The 19,445-nt window shown below is 38.0% G+C and overlaps 1 protein-coding gene across 10 annotated transcripts in view; it reads right to left on the bottom strand.

Annotated features, from left to right (window-relative positions):
- Positions 1-19,445, bottom strand: part of LOC139755976 (uncharacterized) — a 734,338-nt gene that overhangs the window by 256,366 nt on the left and 458,527 nt on the right. For 2 of the 10 annotated variants that reach the window (XM_071674822.1, XM_071674837.1), the window contains one exon: positions 3,271-3,935. The exons of 7 other annotated variants lie outside the window; for them this stretch is intronic. In XM_071674822.1, coding sequence (XP_071530923.1) covers positions 3,633-3,935 — 303 coding nt within the window. In that variant the 3' untranslated portion in view covers positions 3,271-3,632. Of the gene's footprint in view, positions 1-832; positions 1,852-3,270; positions 3,936-19,445 lie in introns of those variants that run through there. One more of the 10 variants, XM_071674825.1, reaches the window with a different exon arrangement.

The raw sequence follows: 19,445 nt of genomic DNA, 5'->3' as shown, positions 1-19,445 counted from the left end.
AGTGATCGTGGCCTGAACATGCAGGAGGGTAAAAGGCATGCAAGGAATAGAGTGAATTGGAACGATGTGGTATACTGAGGGCGAAGTGCTGTCAATGGATTGAACCAGGGCATGTGAAGCGTCTGGGGTAAACCATAGAAAGTTGTGTGGGGCCTGGATGTGGAAAGGGAGCTGTGGTTTCGGTGGATTATTACATGACAGCTAGAGAATGAGCGTGAACGAATGGGGCCTTTGTTGTCTTTTCCTAGCGCTACCTCGCACACATGAGGGGGGAGGGTGTTGTTATTCCATGTGTGGCGAGGTGGCGATGGGAATAAATAAAGGCAGACAGTATGAATTATGTAAATGTGTATATATGTATATGTCTGTGTGTCTATATATATATATATATGTGTACATTGAGATGTATAGGTATGTATATTTGCGTGTGTGGACGTGTACGTATATACATGTGTATGTGGGTGGGTTGGGCCATTCTTTCGTCTGTTTCCTTGCGCTACCTCTCTATCGCGGGAGACAGCGACAAAGCAAAAATAAATATATATATATACCAGATTCTGATTGAGAATGGCGACACCATGGATGAGGTATCACTTCTCAGAAAAGTTGTTTCTTAATTAGTGGAGGGAAAGGGTACAGTTTGGGTAAGTTACTTCTCACTCCATAGTAGTCCATCATTTCCCTGTTCCTAGATGGAAAGAAGTTCAAAAACTATGAGAATCCTATAAAAGGGGTTCTCTAATTGAAAAAATAAAGCATACATTATTTTTTCTATATATAACATCATTGGTGTCCCATAGTACCAAAGTGCTATAACTTGAGGTTAGTTAATTAAAGTTGATTAAAATATCCTCCAAGAAGTTTAATCAAAATTATACAAGGAAAAAAAATTGGAAACTAACATATAATAGTGAATCCTGATCAACGAAAATTATTCTCTACAACTGAGAAATGCTGTTAATTTATATGAAAACAATGCTTCTTGTACAATGAAATATGAAGAATGAAACATATGTTCACACTTTATCTTAAGCATTGCCATGAGGAATTTTGCGAGAAAAGTAGAGGTAAGAAAAAAAAAATAAAAAAGGAAGAAAAATATATGAACCTGGCAGACAATAAATTATATTGGTAAATAATATTGGAAAGTCAATCTAAATCTATATCAAAAGAACGATGTGGATGATTAATATCATATGTAATACCAAAGTTACATCATTCTGATTTGCATTCAGTTTCTGGTATGCAGAAAGCCAATATGAAAACAGGATACCCTAATACACAGATTACAATCATGAATGCTTTGAGCTAAAATAATAAATTCTAAAAAGAATTTTCATGTAATTCTTCATAAAACCACCATTTTTCTTGGGTTTCTATCAATCAAATAGAAATCAAAGAAGACTCACTGTTCCAAGAATCAAATACTTTCCAAAGATCAGCAGATAACTCTCATTAAGAAACTTCTGAAGCATGGATTAGGATATGATTATTCAATGTGCTCAATGTACAACAACGAAAAGAGCATTGTGGGCAAAGAAAAGGTTTCTCCCCAGTATGAGTACGGATGTGTTGCCTTAACTTATCTTTCTTAGTAGCACTATAGTTACAATGTGAACATGAAAATGGTTTTTCTCCCGTATGCGTGCGAATGTGCTGCATTAGATTTTGTTTTGTAGTAGCACTATAAGAACAATATGGGCAGGAAAATGGTTTTTCTCCAGTATGAATGCGTATGTGCTTTGTCATGTGGTCTTTCTTAACAGTTGTATATTTGCAGTAGGGACACTGGTGCACCTTGCCGACTGCTCTTCTCCCACTATTCTTCGAACCATCACTGTTCAGTCCCACCTGTCGATAACGCCTATCTTTATTATCATCGTCAAGTTACTTCTAAATTATAAAATAAGAAAGATAAGAAATGGGTGGGAAGCAGGCAATAAGCAGTGACTGCACATACATCTATTCACTAGATTCTTAAAAGGAGTCAAAATGAACCATACAGAAAATGATGAAGTTCCAGCAAGCTAAAAGTTTAGAGGTCAAAATCTGTCATGTATAAAATTCCTGCCATAATCTTACATAACATGAATGTATGATATCCATCATGAAGTCAAACCAAATATCTCAACAAATGGAAGATCTTATTGCAAACCAATGGGCAGATTGTAATACCATGTGCCTGTGATACACTGCAATAATCATTTATTGCATATATATATGAAACAGGGCTTAAGAAAGAAAATTGAAGAGTAGATGCAATTGAGAAAAAAGTAAATATTGCATGTAAATGTGTTTTGAACAGTACAGTTTGCACATAAATCATAACCATGGTTCGAGAAAAAACTGATGCTAAAACAAATTCTGCTTGAAAGTAGTGTAAACGTGAATTAAAAGATAATAAAAAATCTTACACAATATTACATACTAAGAAATGCAACTAGAGTATGAGTGTTTAAATTTGATACTACATGCATCGTCATATCTATAATTCAGGACAGAATTTAATGGGCCTGAACATAAAAGTAACCTCATCCCAACAAAAATCTTATCATTGTAAGAAAATCAACTAGAGTGTATCCACCTAAACCTGGATACTCTGAATGAGGGATCCTCCTTAACCCAGATTTTTAAAGACCCACTAGTGTCCCAGCCTTGTCCAGGTTCTGAAAAAAGAAAAAAAGAAAAAAAAAGAGATACCATTCCAGGTTGCAGGTCTTTTTTCTGAGTAGTGCAATTAGTGATGTGATATTTTTCTCCCAAAACCCGGAATATGTCCCAAGCCTGAACCAAATAATCAAGCATTTAAAGGATATTTTTCTTCCCACATCTGGCATACATCCCAGTCATAACACCCTGGCTAACCAAATGGTATAAGTATGGGATTATGAATTATTCAACTATGATCTTGCTTATCATATGGGAGCCAGTTCTCCATGTGGTGTTTCCTAAAGGGTTGATCACGTGGAATTTGTTGATTGCTAAAGCCAAATGGTTGTTCAATGCATTTCAGTCTGAAGAAGATTTCTAAAAACATAAGAAGTACATATAAAGAATTATATATTCTCGATATCATAAGGGTAAATTCTAGATAATCATGCATTCTATCCAAAAAGTTTAATGCATGGAAAGATAAAACCTACTGCAGTAATTCCAAAGAATTACTGCATTACAAGTACTTTTCAGTAGTAAATCCTATTATGTAAGAACATAATCAATATCATCTTGAATTTCTACAGTATAGAATAAAAAGGTCAAGAAAATACTAACTTCTTTTTACATTTATTTCTATAATATTACAAAGTCTTTATCAGTTCATCTTCTCAGATGGTAGGTAAATGAAGTTTATAAAAATAAAATCATTATCTCAAATCATTACACTACGATTACAAATGCAAATGGTATTTATTTTCAGATCCCATTTAAAGGTATAACTTCTCATAGTATGCTGCAGGCAGTACCAATGTACTAATGTCTTTCTATCTACACTATTCCTGAAATCATAGTGTTTGAATGTAACTGAAAATATAATCAAGAGAATGTAGAAATTCAGTTATGAGAAGAAAAAAAGGAACAAAAGACAAAATTAGATAATGTATCACATAATTCAATGCTGAACTCCAGTCCCTCAGTTAAAACTGATGTTTTAACATGTGATATCGCAAAGTAGCCATATGTGAAGCACGATATGGACATAAAGTGCATGAATATGGCTTTTCTCCAGTGTGAATTCTAATATGATCATTTAAAGCATATTTTGTTGAAGAACGATATGGGCAGTGTGTACAATTAAAAGGCTTCTCTCCAGTATGTGTGCGGATGTGCTTTGACATGTGGTCTTTCCTAGCTGTGGAATGATTACAGTAGGGACAATGGTGCAACTTGCTGGCGGCTGCTCTTCCACTATACTTCGAACCTTCACTGTTCAGTCCCACCTGTCGGGAATGCCTATCTTAATTACTGTTATCAATCAATTCAAAAGTACTACTTACAAATTTCCCAACACTATACAGTAAAATCTTCTTTCAAATTTTTTAAATATGTCCACTCTCATGATTGATCTTGAGCAACTGTACATTTGTTAGGTTTCGAGAAAGTAATGTATTCTAGGACATGCTTAAAATTCGTTAGTTTTCAGAGCTTCTTGATAAGCTGGTATAAAAATATGATTTTTCAGTATCATGAGTGATGTTTCAACATCCCTTGAAATCTTCATTTTACTTGGCTTTTAATTTTTTTCTAATAATTTCTAAAAAAAATATTTACTTAAAACTTAAGCCAGCACTGCTACAAGAAATATGAACAACAACTTAGATTATGTGCAGTTCTACTTCTCCACTTGTGGTGATAATTCATTACACATCTTAAGCAATATTTACATCATCATATCAATAAATAAAGAACAAATACTCAATCTGACTATGAACATACAAATGAAAGCATATATTATTCACAATACATGAGTACCTACCTATCTAAGGGTACCCTATGACGAGATTTTTAACGCCAGAAGAGCTAGCTCATAGCACACCTTGTATGATATAATACACCTACTTCTCAATATTCACTTTTCCACCCTAACAGTCTGCTTCAGTTATATACTGTAATTTGCAACCTGGTACATCATTTCAATTATGTTCTGATCTTATAATTTTCTATACTTTCTAAGAAAAAAGTGCACAATGGGTATTCATATAACCATTCTAATGGGGAGGTGCATAAGCACAACAAAACAGAATCAGGATTAGATAGGGGGCACACCTGACCACTGTGATCCAGTGATTTAATATTTGGTGTTTCACCCATTAAGTACCAAAAGAATATGTGTAAGGCTGACAAAGTATATGACAATATGCAGGAATAGCTGCAACTGCTCTGGCAAACAACTGTTCATGAGGAAATGGTTCCTTCCATGATGCCAGGAGGTCTAAATCACTTCAGCATATGGTGCTGATACAACCTGCATTATGTTATAGCCTTATAACCTCCTCCAATCCCAAACATCTACTGTACAGGTATATGTACGTATGCATAAATACATACATACCAGTTCAACAAATTCCAGGACCATTCATGCCCATGATGCTATTACCACAGTAAAAATACTGACCATTTCCTGCTCAGTTGCACTGCACTTTCCCCACACAAAGACACACAATATCATGCCACTTTATGAAATACTGTTTCAATTGAAGGACATGGCAGGCTTCCTGAGCACTGTGAGAGTTTTCATTAAGACAGAGGGGATTCCTGGGGCAAGAAGTATGCATGCATGCATGTATTAAATGAAAGGAGAGATAGGTAGTATGTTCGAGGAAAGAAACATGAATGTTCTAGCTCTGAGTGAAACGAAGCTCAAGGGTAAAGGGAGAAGAGTGGTTAGGGAAAGTCTTGGGAGTAAAGTCAGGGGTTGGTTAGAGGACAAGAGCTAAGAAAGGAGTAGCACTACTCCTGAAGCAGGAGTTGTGAGAGTATATGACAGAGTGTAAGAAAGTAAATTCTAGATTGTTGAGGGTAAAACTGAGAGTGGAAGGAGAGAGATGGGTGATTATTGGTGCTTATGCACCTGGTCATGAGAAGAAAAATCATGAGTGGCAAGTGTTTTGGGAGCAGCTGAGTGAGTGTGTCAGCAGCTATGATGCACGAGACCATGTTTTAGTGATGGGTGATTTAAATGCAAAGGTGGGTAATGTGGCAGTGGAGAGTTCAATTGGTGTACATACGGTATTCAGTGTTCTGAATGGAAATGGTGAAGAGCTTGTGAATTTGTGTAATGAAAAAAGACTGGTGCTTGGGAATACCTGGTTTAAAAAGAGAGATATGCATAAGTATATGTACGTGAGTAGGAGAGATGGTTAAAGGGCGTTACTGGATTACGTGTTGAGTGATAGGCATGTAAAAGAGAGACTTTTGGATGTTAATGTGCTGAGAGGGACAGCTGGACGGATGTCTGATCACTATCTTGTGGAGGTGAAGATGAAGATCTGTAGAGGTTTTCAGAAAAAAGAGAGGGAATGTTGGGGAAAAGAGAGTAGTGAGAGTAAGTGAGCTTGGGAAGAAAACTTGTGTGAGGAAGTACCAGGAGAGACTAACTGCAGAATGGCAAAAGGTGAGAGCAAATGATGAGAGGGGAGTGGGGGAGGAATGGGATGTATTTAGGGAAGCGGTGGTGGCTTGCCCAAAAGATGCATGTGGTATGAGAAAGGAGGGAGGTGGGCAGATTAGGAAGGGTAGTGAGTGGTGGGATGAAGAAATAAGGGTGTTAGTGAAAGAGAAGAGAGAGACGTTTGGACGATTTCTGAAGGGAAGTAGTGCAAATGACTTGGAGATGTATAAAAGAAAGTGGCAGGAGGTCAAGAGAAAGGTGCAAGAGGTGAAAAAGAGGGCAAATGAAGGTTGGGGTGAAAGGGGATCATCAAATTTTAGGAAGAATAAAAGATGTTTGGAAGGAGGTAAATAATGTGCATAAGACAACATAACAAATGGGAACATCATTGCAGGGGGTAAATGGGGTGATAACAAGTAGTGATGAAGTGAGAAGGAGATGGATTGAGTATTTTGATGGTTTGTTGAATGTGTTTGATGATAGAGTGGCAGATATAGGGTGATTTGGTCGAGGTGATGTGCAAAGTGAAAGGGCCAGGGAGAATGGTTTGATAAACAGAGAAGTAGTGGTGAAAGCTTTGCAGAAAATCAAAGCTGGTAAGGTGGCAGGTTTGGATGGCATTGCAGTGGGATTTATTAAAAAAGGGGGTGAGACGGATACATTGGTTGGTAAGGATATTCAATGTATCTATGGATTGGTGGAATGCATGCATAGTGCCATTGTACAAAGGCAAAGGGGATAAAGGTGAGTGTTCAAATTACACAGGCATAAGTTTGTTGAGTATTCCTGGGAAATTATATAGGAGGGTATTGATTGAGAGGGTAAAGGTATGTACAGAGCATCAGACTGGGGAAGAGCACTGTGGTTTCAAAAGTGGTAGGGGATGTGTGGATCAGGTGTTTGGTTTGAAGAATGTATGTGAGAAATGATTTGTATATGGCATTTATGGATCTGGAGAGGGCATATGATATGGTAGATAAAGATGCTTTGCAGAAGGTTTTAGGAGTACATGGAGCAGGAAGTTCCTAGAAGTAAAGGTTTTACCAAGGATGTATGGCATGTGTATGAGTGGGAAGAGAGGAAAGTGACTGGTTCCCAGTGAATGTCGGTTTGCGGCAGTGGTGCGTGATGTCTCCACGGCTGTTTAATTTGTTTATGGATGGGGTGGTTAAGGAGGTGAATGCAAGAGTTTTGGAGAGAGGGGCAAGTATGCAGTCTGTTGTGGATGAGAGGGCTTGGGAAGTGAGTAAGTTGTTGTTCGCTGATGATACAGTGCTGGTGGCTGATTTGGGTGAGAAACTGCAGAGGTTGGTGACTGAGTTTGGTAAAGTGTGAGAAAGGAGAAAGTAGAGAGTAAATGTGAATAAGAGCAAGGTTATTAGGTTCAGTAGGATGGAGGGGTAAGTTAATTGAGAGGTAAGTTTAAATGGAGAAAAACTAGAGGAAGTGAAGTGCTTTTGATATCTGGAGTGGACTTAGCAGTGGATGGAACCATGGAAGTGGAAGTGAATAACAAGGTGAGGGAGGGGGTGAAGGTACTGGGGGCGTTGAGGAATGTGTGAAAGGTGAGAACATTATCTCGGAGAGCAAAAATGGGTATGTCTGAAGGAAAACAGGTTCCAACAATGTTATAGGGTTGCACAGAATGGGCTATAGATAGGGCTGTGCGGAGGAGGGTGGATGTGTTGGAAATGAAATGTTTGAGGACAATATGTGGTGTGAGGTGGTTTGATCGAGTAAGTAATATAAGGGTAAGAGAGATATGTGGTAATAAAAAGAGTGTGGTTGAGAGAGAAGAAGAGGGTGTGTTGAAATGGTTTGGACACAAGGAGAGAATAAGTGAGGAAAGATTGAAAAAGAGGATACATGTGTCAGAGGTGGAGGGAAGAAGTAAGAGACCAAATTGGAGGTGGAGGGATGGAGTGAAAAAGGTTTTGAGTGATCGGGGCCTGAACAGCTAGGAGGGTGAAAGGCGTGGTATACCAGGGTTGACGTGCTGACAATGGATTGAACCAGGGCATGTGAAGCGTCTGGTAAACCACGGAAAGTCTGTAGGACCTGGGTCATCTCGACCCATTTAGAGAAGGCTCCTCTGATATGCATCCTTTGTTCCCTTCCACTGATATAATCTATTCACTGACTGAGTTTCCCCTCCTTTTTACAGAGCTTTTCTTGCTTCTTAATTAGCTTTCTTCTTGTACAATGTCATGTGGTCCAGGTGCAAGCAATTCACCTAGCATACTTTTAGCCTAAAACAGCTCACGCTCTCATTGAAAGCTAAGTGGTTTGTTACATATGAACACCTTTCCCTAAGGCCATGACGTCTCACATTTAGGTAATTTCTTCCCTGTTGAAAGTCACTTACACACCACTCTCATCAGTAAGACAAGTCTGAAGTTCACTACCTGTTCCTGGTCTCCTTTTGTATTCCCTCGGCACTCTGTCTGTCTCCAGTGACATTATGAACAGTATTCAAGATTTATCTATTATGGCTAAACATCTTCAGCACATAAGGTAATTTTCATCAGGTCAATGAACCCTGTATCAATCAAGACCTTTTGATATTCTGCAAATGTCTGTTCTAAGTATCTCAATGTTTTCTAGAACCTCCATTATGGTTCATCCCACTGCTGCTGAGTCTTCCACTGTGAAGACACTTTTGAACTTGTTGTCCAGTTCTCACATATCCTCACAACATCTTCCACAATTCTTGTTTCTGAATCCCATAGCCTGATTAGCTGCTCTTTCACTGATAACTGACTCCTAATGACTTGTTAAAGTTTCAGATTTTCTGCCCTGTCCATAATATTCTTTACAGTTCCTTGATCCTCCATTCTTAACCTGGTGTACTCATTCTGAGCTACCCTATCAGGACTGGCTATTTCTGTATGCTCTAATCATTCAGGGTATAGGGCACTGACCACTAAATGGGCCCTATAGTTCCAACCGTTATGCAGCTGCCTCTAGAGAGCAGGAAATGTTTCCTCAGATTTTTCTGGGGAGTATGTATGCCCCCCAGAGCTCATGATTTAGGAAAGACTGAAAGGTGGAGAGGCCCCCAAAGGGACTCATTCACCTGAAGGCCTACAAAAGAACAGAGCCAGCCCTGTCTCTTATACCTTCAAAATGCTGGCTGGCAGGAGTGACATCTATAGCTTCACCTCTGCACACCACACAACTCCTTTGCCTTTTGAAATATTTCATTAAACCATTCTTTCCTCCTTACCATTCCCTCTGGATTTAAGGATAGAGGTACACATTCTTCTACTCTTTCACTGTAAATTTCACATAATCTCTCACATCTCCTGGGTACTGAAATCCATTTAAAATCTAAATCACCACAGAAACTGCTGGGTTTTGTGCAGTTTCCATGATTATATCTCCTTTTGTCCTGTCCAAACCTCTGCTCTTCTAATTTCATCATTCATCACAAAGTCAAACTTAAGCATTACATGATTACTCTTTCCAACTGCTGTATCATTGATAAATGTGGGAAGATAAAATCTAGTAACGATGGTATATCAGTTCCTCTCATCTTAGTAAACTAACTGATATGTTGAAGGAAATTTTCCTGTATACCCACTAAACACTTGTGTACCCTTAACTCCCTGTTGCCACGATATTCAAAATTCCCCAAGTCCATCCCCTTACACCTGAAATCCTTCAATTCAAAGTCTTGCCATCTCTCAAAGATTTTCTTTTACTTACAGCTTCATGTACCATCCTGACTATTCCCTTATTGTTATCAATGTATTTTTCTTCTAAATAACTACGTTTTTTGGTAGCTCATATAATATCAACATTATGATGCACTTCTTCCCTACACTTACTCTTCTCATTATGTATTGTCTGAAAGGGCCATCTTCCAACATTTCTTGAAACCCAAGGCTATCTTTTCTTAAGAAAGCCAATCCCCCAACCATGGTCCTTCTGGGCAAAGCAATTAGTTGCAATCTTATCTATTTAGTAAGCTTTTTTACATGACTCCAACATTTTTAGGTACACTTTCCCTTATATGATTCCTGAATCTTAGCTCTTTACCATTAACCATTATTCCATTAACATAATAACACATTATGTCAGTTTGATATCATCTAACACTCTTGCACTCTTCAGTATTGGCAGGGCCTCATTTGGCATTTCCAATTTTTTGTCTTTTGATGTATTCTTTCTTTCTTTCCCTCTTATCCTTTGAATAAACATATCTGATGAATGTCCCACTGAATCACACCTTTTCTTTAAATTGTTTAACTTTCATACATACCCCTTGGCTAGAAGACTACAAGTCAAATATAAGCATAATTGGATGATGCTTTACATTTTGATCATAACCACCAATTCTTCTTTATCACCAAAACTGCATCAACAACTCTATAGCCTCCAGTGTGTGTGTTCATAGGAACCTACATTTCACTATATGGTGAGGGAGTTATACACTATTGAACATTCTCTATTACTACACAGCTTTTTACATTTATATATGATGTCTGTGTTAACTATGTCCTTGATCATTCTATTCCATTACTGCTTTATATTATTAAAGTACTTCTTTACATCATATTTAAAGTTTCTTTATCAATTTCATGATATATTCTCTGTTTAACTGATATATTCTCTGGTTAATCAATCCCCATATATCTTGAAGAATTGTTCACTATCCACCTAATCAACCTGCTTTACTAACAAAGGTTGTGATCAGCTCACCACTCACTCTTCTCTCTTCCAGTAACCAGCCTCTTCCAGTAACTTTAGCCTACTTAATTTTGGTACCATCTTTGCTGTCTTCCTGTGGACCTTCTATATCAGTTCTCTGTGCTGCTTTAGGTGCAGTTACCAAATGAGGAAACATATTCTAGTTTTGGACTTATTCAAAATATGAACATCTTGCTATATATTTCCTTATCCACATACTTGTAAGCTATTCTAATATTTACCAAATGACCGTCAGCTCAACTATTCTCCAGGTGTGGGACTCTGGCAACAGAGTAGGAACAATGCAGACTTCTAAGTCCTTCTCATACAAAGAACCCGAAAGCTTATTTCCTGAAAAATTATAATGTTGAGGCCTTCTTTCACTTTGTACCATCCTTATTACTTAACATTCAACAGGTCAACTTTGAGTCTGCTTAAGTTTCCTTGTAAGGTAATCCAATTCTCCTTGTTTTTCATTTCCTTCGTGATCTTGGCATCATCTACAAACATATTCTAGTACGAGTTCATTACTTTTGGCTAATCATTTACACAGAACCTTGTGACACTCCACCAGTCACCTCCAACCATTTGGAAAAGACTCCTCATCTGTTATGAATCGTTTGTTCCCTTACATTCATTTCAGGGTTATGCCTTGTTTGGTGATCCGGCTTTTTAATCAGCATCCCATGCAGTTAATGTCAAATACTTTCTGGCAGTCCAGATACAAACAATCCCTCCAGCCTTCCCTTTAATCTAAGGCAGAGCTCACTCTCACAAACATATCTAAGAGGTTTGTTTTATATGTGTGTGTGTGTGTGTGTGTGTGTGTGTGTGTGTGTGTGTGTGTGTGTGTGTGTGTGTGTGTGTATAATTAATTAATTACCAATCAATACAGTACATGGAAAGAGTTCTACAATTCTGGGTTCCTGTCTCCTGAAGTTTCTAAGCTATCAAGTAAGCTTTTAAATCTTGGTAAACTGCCAGCATTCACTGCTTCATGGGTTAGTTTATTCCAACTGCTCTCCACACTTATACTCAACCAGTACTCTTTAACATGCATTCTAGTTAGCTCTTTATCCAGCTTTATGTTATGGCCTCTGGTTACTCCTGCTGATTTAGAAACATGAAGACTGTTATCAGGTCCCCACTCTCTCCTCTCCTCCAAGTTGGACAGGTTTGTTGCACTCAGCTTCTCATTATAGTTGAATTCTCTTATTTAGGTAATGCCTTAATTGCTCTTCTCTGTATCCTCTCAGTCAGATCTTTGTGCATCTTTAGGTGTGGTGACCATGCCTGTGAGGCATTATCTAATTTTGGTCTGTTATATGTAGTGAATAATCTTAAAAACATGTCCTTGTCCATAAATTCTAATGCTATTCTTATACTTGCCTGAAGACAGTTTGCTTCTTTCACACTTCTCCTAATGTGTAGCTCACGAAAGAAAATGGGCACACTGTTGACAGCTAGATCTCTCACATGCAGATTCCTTAAATTCATTTCCTGCAAGCTAATAATAATCACACCAAAGCTTTCTTTCACTTTGTCCCATCCTCACATGTCACACTTTCTTGCACTGAATTTCATTATCCATTTATCTAACCAACTTTGGAGTCTGTCCAGGTTCTTATATAGGCTGATGCAGTCATCAATCTTTATTCCCATCATGATCTTGGCATTGTCTGCAGACAAGTTTAGATACGATTCAAGTCCATCAGGCAAATCAAATATTGATATACACTAAGAATAGCAGTGGGCTTATGACCAACCCCTGTAGGACACCACTTGTAACCCCAACCCACCTCTCACCTCTGTTCTTTATTCTCTTCCAAAAGATGGTTTTTTAACCAATGAAGGAGCCCACCTCTTATTCCTGCCTGTAGATCTAGTTTTATAATCAACCTCTGCATGTGTAATTAATTGTCTCCCTATCAGTAATTACCTATTTGTACTGTACAGGGTACTAACTTTACACTCATGGGGAACCATCTCTTGAACATTCTCTACTGTCATAAAGATTTAAATTTTTGTGTGCTGTCTGCATTAGGCATGTCCACAGGCATTCTGTTCCATTCATCCTCACTCTTATACCAAAAAAGTATTTCTTTACATCCTTTTTAACAAGTTTCTCACTTAATTTAATGAAATGTTCTCTAGTTGTTCAACTGCTACATCTCTCAGAGAAGTTTACTGTCCACAACGTCAATCTCTTTTAAAAAATTAAAAGGTTGTGGTCAGATCATCTCTCACTCTTCTCTCTCATACCCTGCAACTTAGCTCTCTTGATTCTGATACCATCTTAGCTGACTTTCTCTGGACCTTCTCTATGATCTTTTTGTGCTACTTTAGGTGTGATGACCAAATCAGAGAAACTTATTCTAGTAATGGTCTTATGAAGGATATGAATATCTAGCTAAATATTTCCTTGTTCATATGCCTGAAAGCTATCCTGATATTTGCCAGCAGCAGAGAGTTATACCTCTCTAACTATTTTCCTAATTTGGGAATCTCGCAACAGGTTAGAGATGATGGAGACTCCTAAGTCCTTTTCACACACAAAATCCTGAAACTTATTTCTTGCTAGACAATACACGAACTTATCAATCTACATTGTTTTTATATTAATGTGCACAGTTCATTAACACCTTTCTTAATTTACACAGGATTAAGCTTGGAAAAAAACAATTATCATTTGGCTGGCAGTGGGTTGGTAAGGCACTGCCAGTGCTTTGCGAGAAGCATGTGTACGTATGGGGCAGATAAAAAAAATCAATGGTCATGGAGTGCTGCAGTATACTGTATATTGTACATGTTTTGCCCCTTGAATCATGCCACCAAAGTGTGATGCTGAGAAGCATAAAGCCATCACCAATGACGTTAAAATGGATGTGCTCGAACATTATGAGAGGTGAACAAACAGCCGATATCAAGCATGCCCTCAGACTTAATGAATCAACTTTTAGAACTAATTGTGAAAATGCAGAGATCAAGGAAAGTGCCTAGAGTGGAACATTAACTGGCACCAGTGACCTCAAATTCCCAAAATTCAACAACAGAGAGAATGGAAAGAACGTTAAGCACATGGAGTGAACACCAAACTCATAAAATATTCCCATCAACATGCCTGTGATACAAGCAAAGGCACAGGGTTTATGTGATGAATATGATGATTTAGCAGCAGAGGAAGGAGCTGCAAAATCATTTCAAGCAAGACCTGACTGGTTCATAAATTTTAGGAAAAGACACAATTACCACAACATAAAGATGATTGATGAGGCTGCTTCTGTTGATGTCACTACTGCTGAAAATTTCTTGAGTACCCTCAAGACCATTATTGAGGGAGGTAGTTATTCAAGCAAATCCTTAATGTAGATGAGACTGGATTATCTTGAAAGAGAATGCTTTTGAGAGCATATATATCCAATGAAGAGGAGACTACACCAGGATTCAAAGCTGCCAAGGATTGCTTCACACTGCTCTTGTGTGTGTGTGTGTGTGTGTGTGTGTGTGTGTGTGTGTGTGTGTGTGTGTGTGTGTGTGTGTGTGTGTGTGTGTGGGGGGGGGGGGTGTTGATGCCAAAGGTGACTGCTAGTACAAACTACTAATGGTTTACCATTCAGAAAAGCCATAGGCTCTTAAGATACATGTAAAGCAAAAGTTGCCTATTCATTACTATTCTAATCCAAAAGGGTGCATAATAGGCAAAGATTTTACGATTATTTTGCTGCAAAGCTCCATGTAGAGCTAAAAGGAGTCCTGTGCAAAGGAGAATATAAGTTTTAAGATTCTCCTTCTAATTGATAATGCTCCTGAATATCCACCTTCAATACAGGACATTAGTGGAAACATCAAAGTAGTCTTTGTCCACCCAACATTACATCTTTAATCCAGCCAATGGACCAGGGGTAATATCTACTTTCAAGGCTTACTATTTATGGAGAACATTTGCAAAAACTAAAGAGAATGCCCATTTATCTATGAAGGAATTCTGAAGGCTTTGCCCTTAGTTTTTCATGGATTCCAGGCTTCTGATGTCAACAATGAAGTATCGAGAACATGTGCACACACTGTGGAAATGGTGAAAAAGTTGGCTTTGATGAGGTTGAGGAGGGTAAAGTCGAGGAGTTGCTAGAAGGGCACAAGGAAGAACTCTCAAATGAAGACCTTCTGCTGTTAGAGAAAGAGCACCAGGAGAAGGTGGTAGAAGAAAGGGAGGTGGAGCAAGTGCATTCTCTCACGAACAAAAGTTTGGCTGAAGCATTTCATCACATTGAACTTGCTCTTGCTAATTTTGACTCAAACACACAAGAGAGTTCAAAGGTGGACTAAAATGTCTTAACTGACATCAGATGCTATGAAAAAATCCACCTTGAGAAGACAATGAGGGATAAACAGGCGACAAGAGATTTCTTTTTGAAGAAACAGGACACTCATCAGGAGGACCAGCCGTTGACATCTAGTGATGTAATAGCTGAATTCACTTGAGTATCAACACCATCTTCCACAACTAATAACTCCACTCACTGGTCCCTCTCCATCAGCATCAGCAAGCAAATCAGAAACAGCAGTAAATGTAAGTATTGGAATGAAGTTTCCATTTTCTGTTTTTAATAACAGAATTCATTGTACAGTATGTATGGTATAGTATTTCATTTTTCCAGATACTTGTACACTGTAGTTTTTTGTTGTTACAATATTCAGTACTGTCTTAATAGTAATGAAAACCCCCAAATCTCCATTAATTACATCATTTGATTTATGTGGCCATTTTCAAGAAAGTAACTAGTGCAAAACTGGGGGACCCCTGTAATCAGACTGAGGCTGTCTTTCACTCTGTCCAGTCCTAATTACTTTACATTTGCTCTGGTTGAGTTTCACCTGTGCTTCAGACCAACTTTGGAGTCTGCTTAGGTTACCTTGTAAGATGATGCAATCCTCCTCTTTTTCACTTCCTTAATGATCTTTGCATCATCTGAAAACACATTCAGGTAGAACTCAATACCTTCACTTTAGTTATTAACATAGATCAAGAAGAGTACTGGTCCCGGAACCAAACCTTGCGGCATTCTGCTGGTGACCTCAATCCATCTGGAAAGGCTCCTTAAACATAGGTCAATTGTTCCCTCTCACTCAGATAATCTATCCATCACAGGAGTTTCCCCTTTATTCTTGTCTGGTGATCCAGCTTTTTAAATTATCCTTTCATTCAAATGCTTTCTGGCATTTGAAATACAGGCAGCCTACCAAGCCTTTCCTTTTGTCCACATCTGAGCTCACTCTCCCACAGAACTGTATGATGTTAATTACGTGTGACCTTTCCCTAAAATCATGCTGTCTCTTGCTTAGGAAATTTCTCCTTTGTAGAGAGTCATTCACCATGTAATTACCTATTGTACTGTATGTTGAGAGCATTTTATGCTCATGGGGCCCCATCTCTTAAATATTGTCTACTTTCTTACATCATAAATCTATATATGCTGTCTGCATTAGCTGCATCCTCAGTCATTCTAATCCATTCATCCATCACTCGTATGCAATAAATGAACTTCTTTACATCTTTTTTATCAAGTTCTTGCTTAATTTCATGTTCTGTCCTCCAGTTATTTTCACCCCTAAACCTTTCAAAAACGGTTCACTGTCCATATAATCAATCTGTTCAAAAACTTAAAAGTTGTGATAAGGTTACTCCTCACTTTCCTTCAAGGCTGGCAAATTCAAAGCCTTTAGCCTTTCCCTATAACTCAGCTCTCTTATTTCTATCACCATCTTTGTTACCCTCCTCTGAACCTTTTCTATTTGCTCTATATACTTCTTCACACGAGGTGAACAAACTTCAGGAACATATTCTAGTTTTGGCCTTATGTATGTTATGAACAGTTTGCCAAATATTTCCTTATCCTTATACTTTAAAGTTATTCTGATATTTGTCACAAAGCAGTTAGTGTGTTTGTTTGTGTGTGTGTATGTTATGGAGAGAGCGTTTTACATTCATACTGACCAATTTCTTAACCTTGTATATATGTACAGTGGTGTTGGGATATAGTATAATTTGATATAACAAACTTGAAATAACCCAAGCACCTTAAGTACTCTTATTTCTTTATCATAATACAAACCATTGCAATACAACACAAGCTCAACTGGTCATGTGCTCTGCTATAATTCAAAGAGTAAAAAGATATTGCTTGCTAATCATATATCTCTAAACTTTTGCCCATTTAAACCAGTCATCACTGTCCTTAAGAATCTAACAAGTACTCTAAGTGAACCTCCCAAGAGGGTAAGAAAAACTTTTACCTTGGAGGAAAAGTTTAAGATACAAAATGAACTTGAGTGCAGAACTAGCACTTCAGCAGTTGCTCAACTATGATGTTAAAGACAACTATCTATACAATAAAGGGGAAAAGCAAATATATCAGGAAAGCCTTTTCTCATCCATCTATTTTGAAGATGACACTTCATCTCAGGTCACAACATATGTGAAGACAGAGAATGCTCTAATAGTTGGTAGGTAGCCAACAATCAGGGAGGTATTTTACTAGTGCTACTGGCCTGGGTATTGGGAGGGTTAGTGACATCAGTTTTGTAAGCCAGCACTTCAGAGGTTGTCAAGTTGCACTCCTCTTACCCAGGTAACTGTCTTTTTTTCTGCCTCATTAACACGTGGACCACTGGCACTCTGTATACAAACGTACAATCTCTCTCTGTCATATGTAACACATGACAACACTTAATTCATACAGCTCATTCAAGCTTTTCCTGCATTGAGCACTACGTACTAGCCCTGCCTTTTGGCAAAATGGCAGGAGCAGTAGATAGTAGTAGGTAGGAACATTTAGGCAGAAGTATTAGGTAGAAAATTTAGGAAGAAGTAGTTGGAAGGAGCATTTGCTAGTAGTCAGTAGGAACATTAGGTAGGAGCCTCAGCAAACACTTCACTAGAGTTGCCTTCTGCCAGTGGCCTGTTAAGGGTGAGGCATAAAGGCTAAGATATTGCACTGGAGTTCACTCATTATGGAGACTCTATTTTCCTGCCCACCCCTATGAGGGAGTTTCAACTGAAACAGGCATCAGAGATATAGATAGATAGCTTTAAAAGTAAATCTACTGCAAGCTAGAATAGCTTCATAATTTTATCATAAGTGTTGGCCTTATGCATGTGACTCTGTCAAGTGAGGCTGCAAAGCACAAGAAAGTGAGATTCCAGAGAATTGTAGAGTGGATTGGTTACAAAGCAGATCAGGTATGATGATACTAGCCTTTACTGGAAAAAGATACCAGAGTAAGCATGCATAATGATGGTTGAGGCAAAGGCTCTAGGTTTTAAGGCTAGCAAAGAGCCCATCACACAGTGATCGCAGAATGCCATTTCATGGTCAAAAGTCTAAAGGGGTGCAACAGCAAGTTCGGGTGAAGTGTATTATATCCACTAATAACATATCTATATAATAATTCTTTCAATAATGTGATATGATAAAAAGATCAAAAAGGATAAAATATATGGTAGGTACACAATAAACATGTATTTAGGGAAAAACAATGATTAAATAAAACTTACATCTTTCTAGAACAAAATCAGCAAAAAAATAATAAATGTATGGACATTACATGTCTTGAGTTACATGCGAATACATAAAAGTAGCAAGTAAGTAGCATAAAAAAGAAAGACAAACATATACTTAATTACTTACATAGTCTGATGATCTGGGGCACAACATCACAGTTGGCAGCCATGCAGCATTGGTGGTAAAGAGAGGGTCGGGTGATAAGGTGGCTTAAGATTACGAGGATGACATAGCAGCTGTCGTATTGTGTGTACATGCTGTATCACAGATTATTTTTGTTAATACTTTTTTCATGAATCAATTAGTGCAGTGCTGTACACAATTTCCATTGTTTCCATAAAGTTTTGAGAATTATTTTGTGTATTTTTGGCATTCAGTCTAACCTTCTATGACATGGCAAAATACAATGTTTATCTTTACATTTTTTAACACAGTTCTCTTCAGTATGTTCTTGCCTAATTCATACAATAAAAATGGATTACACCGAGTAAACTATTAAAAAAAATACTGTAACAGAATTATATGCATTGCAGCAGCGTGCACTTTTGAATGTTTTAAGTTCAGGGAGGAGAGTGGTCATCACTTGGTTCAAAGCATACATCTTTCTAAGTGAAAGTGTAGTACTATGGAAATTGAATTTGTTTTATATCTTTTTTTACAAAGTTGTGTTCGGTATGTTCTTACCAAAGGTATGAACTAACTGTTACCTACACATTCACACAAAACAGAGGAAAAACTTTAACTAAAACCTGAAGTCAAGTCACCCATGTTCATAACTTTCATCTTGCACTTTTTGGTGGTTTCCTGACTACTTCATATATCAAAAATGAATTACACAGAGTACAATATTCGTATTCGTAGAAAGCGACTAGAGGGGACGGGAGCGGGGGGCCGGAAATCCTCCCCTCCTTGTATTAACTTTCTAAAATGGGAAACAGAAGAAGGAGTCACGCGGGGAGTGATCATCCTCCTCGAAGGCTCAGAGTGGGGTGCCTAAATGTGTGTGGATGTAACCAAGATGTGAAAAAAGGAGAGATAGGTAGTATGTTTGAGGAAAGGAACCTGGATGTTTTGGCTCTGAGTGA

This window comes from Panulirus ornatus, chromosome 20, assembly GCF_036320965.1.
Source record: "Panulirus ornatus isolate Po-2019 chromosome 20, ASM3632096v1, whole genome shotgun sequence".
Lineage (NCBI taxonomy): Eukaryota > Metazoa > Arthropoda > Malacostraca > Decapoda > Palinuridae > Panulirus > Panulirus ornatus.
The sequence above is the reverse complement of the archived record's forward strand: the minus strand, read 5'-3'. Positions and strand labels throughout refer to the sequence as shown.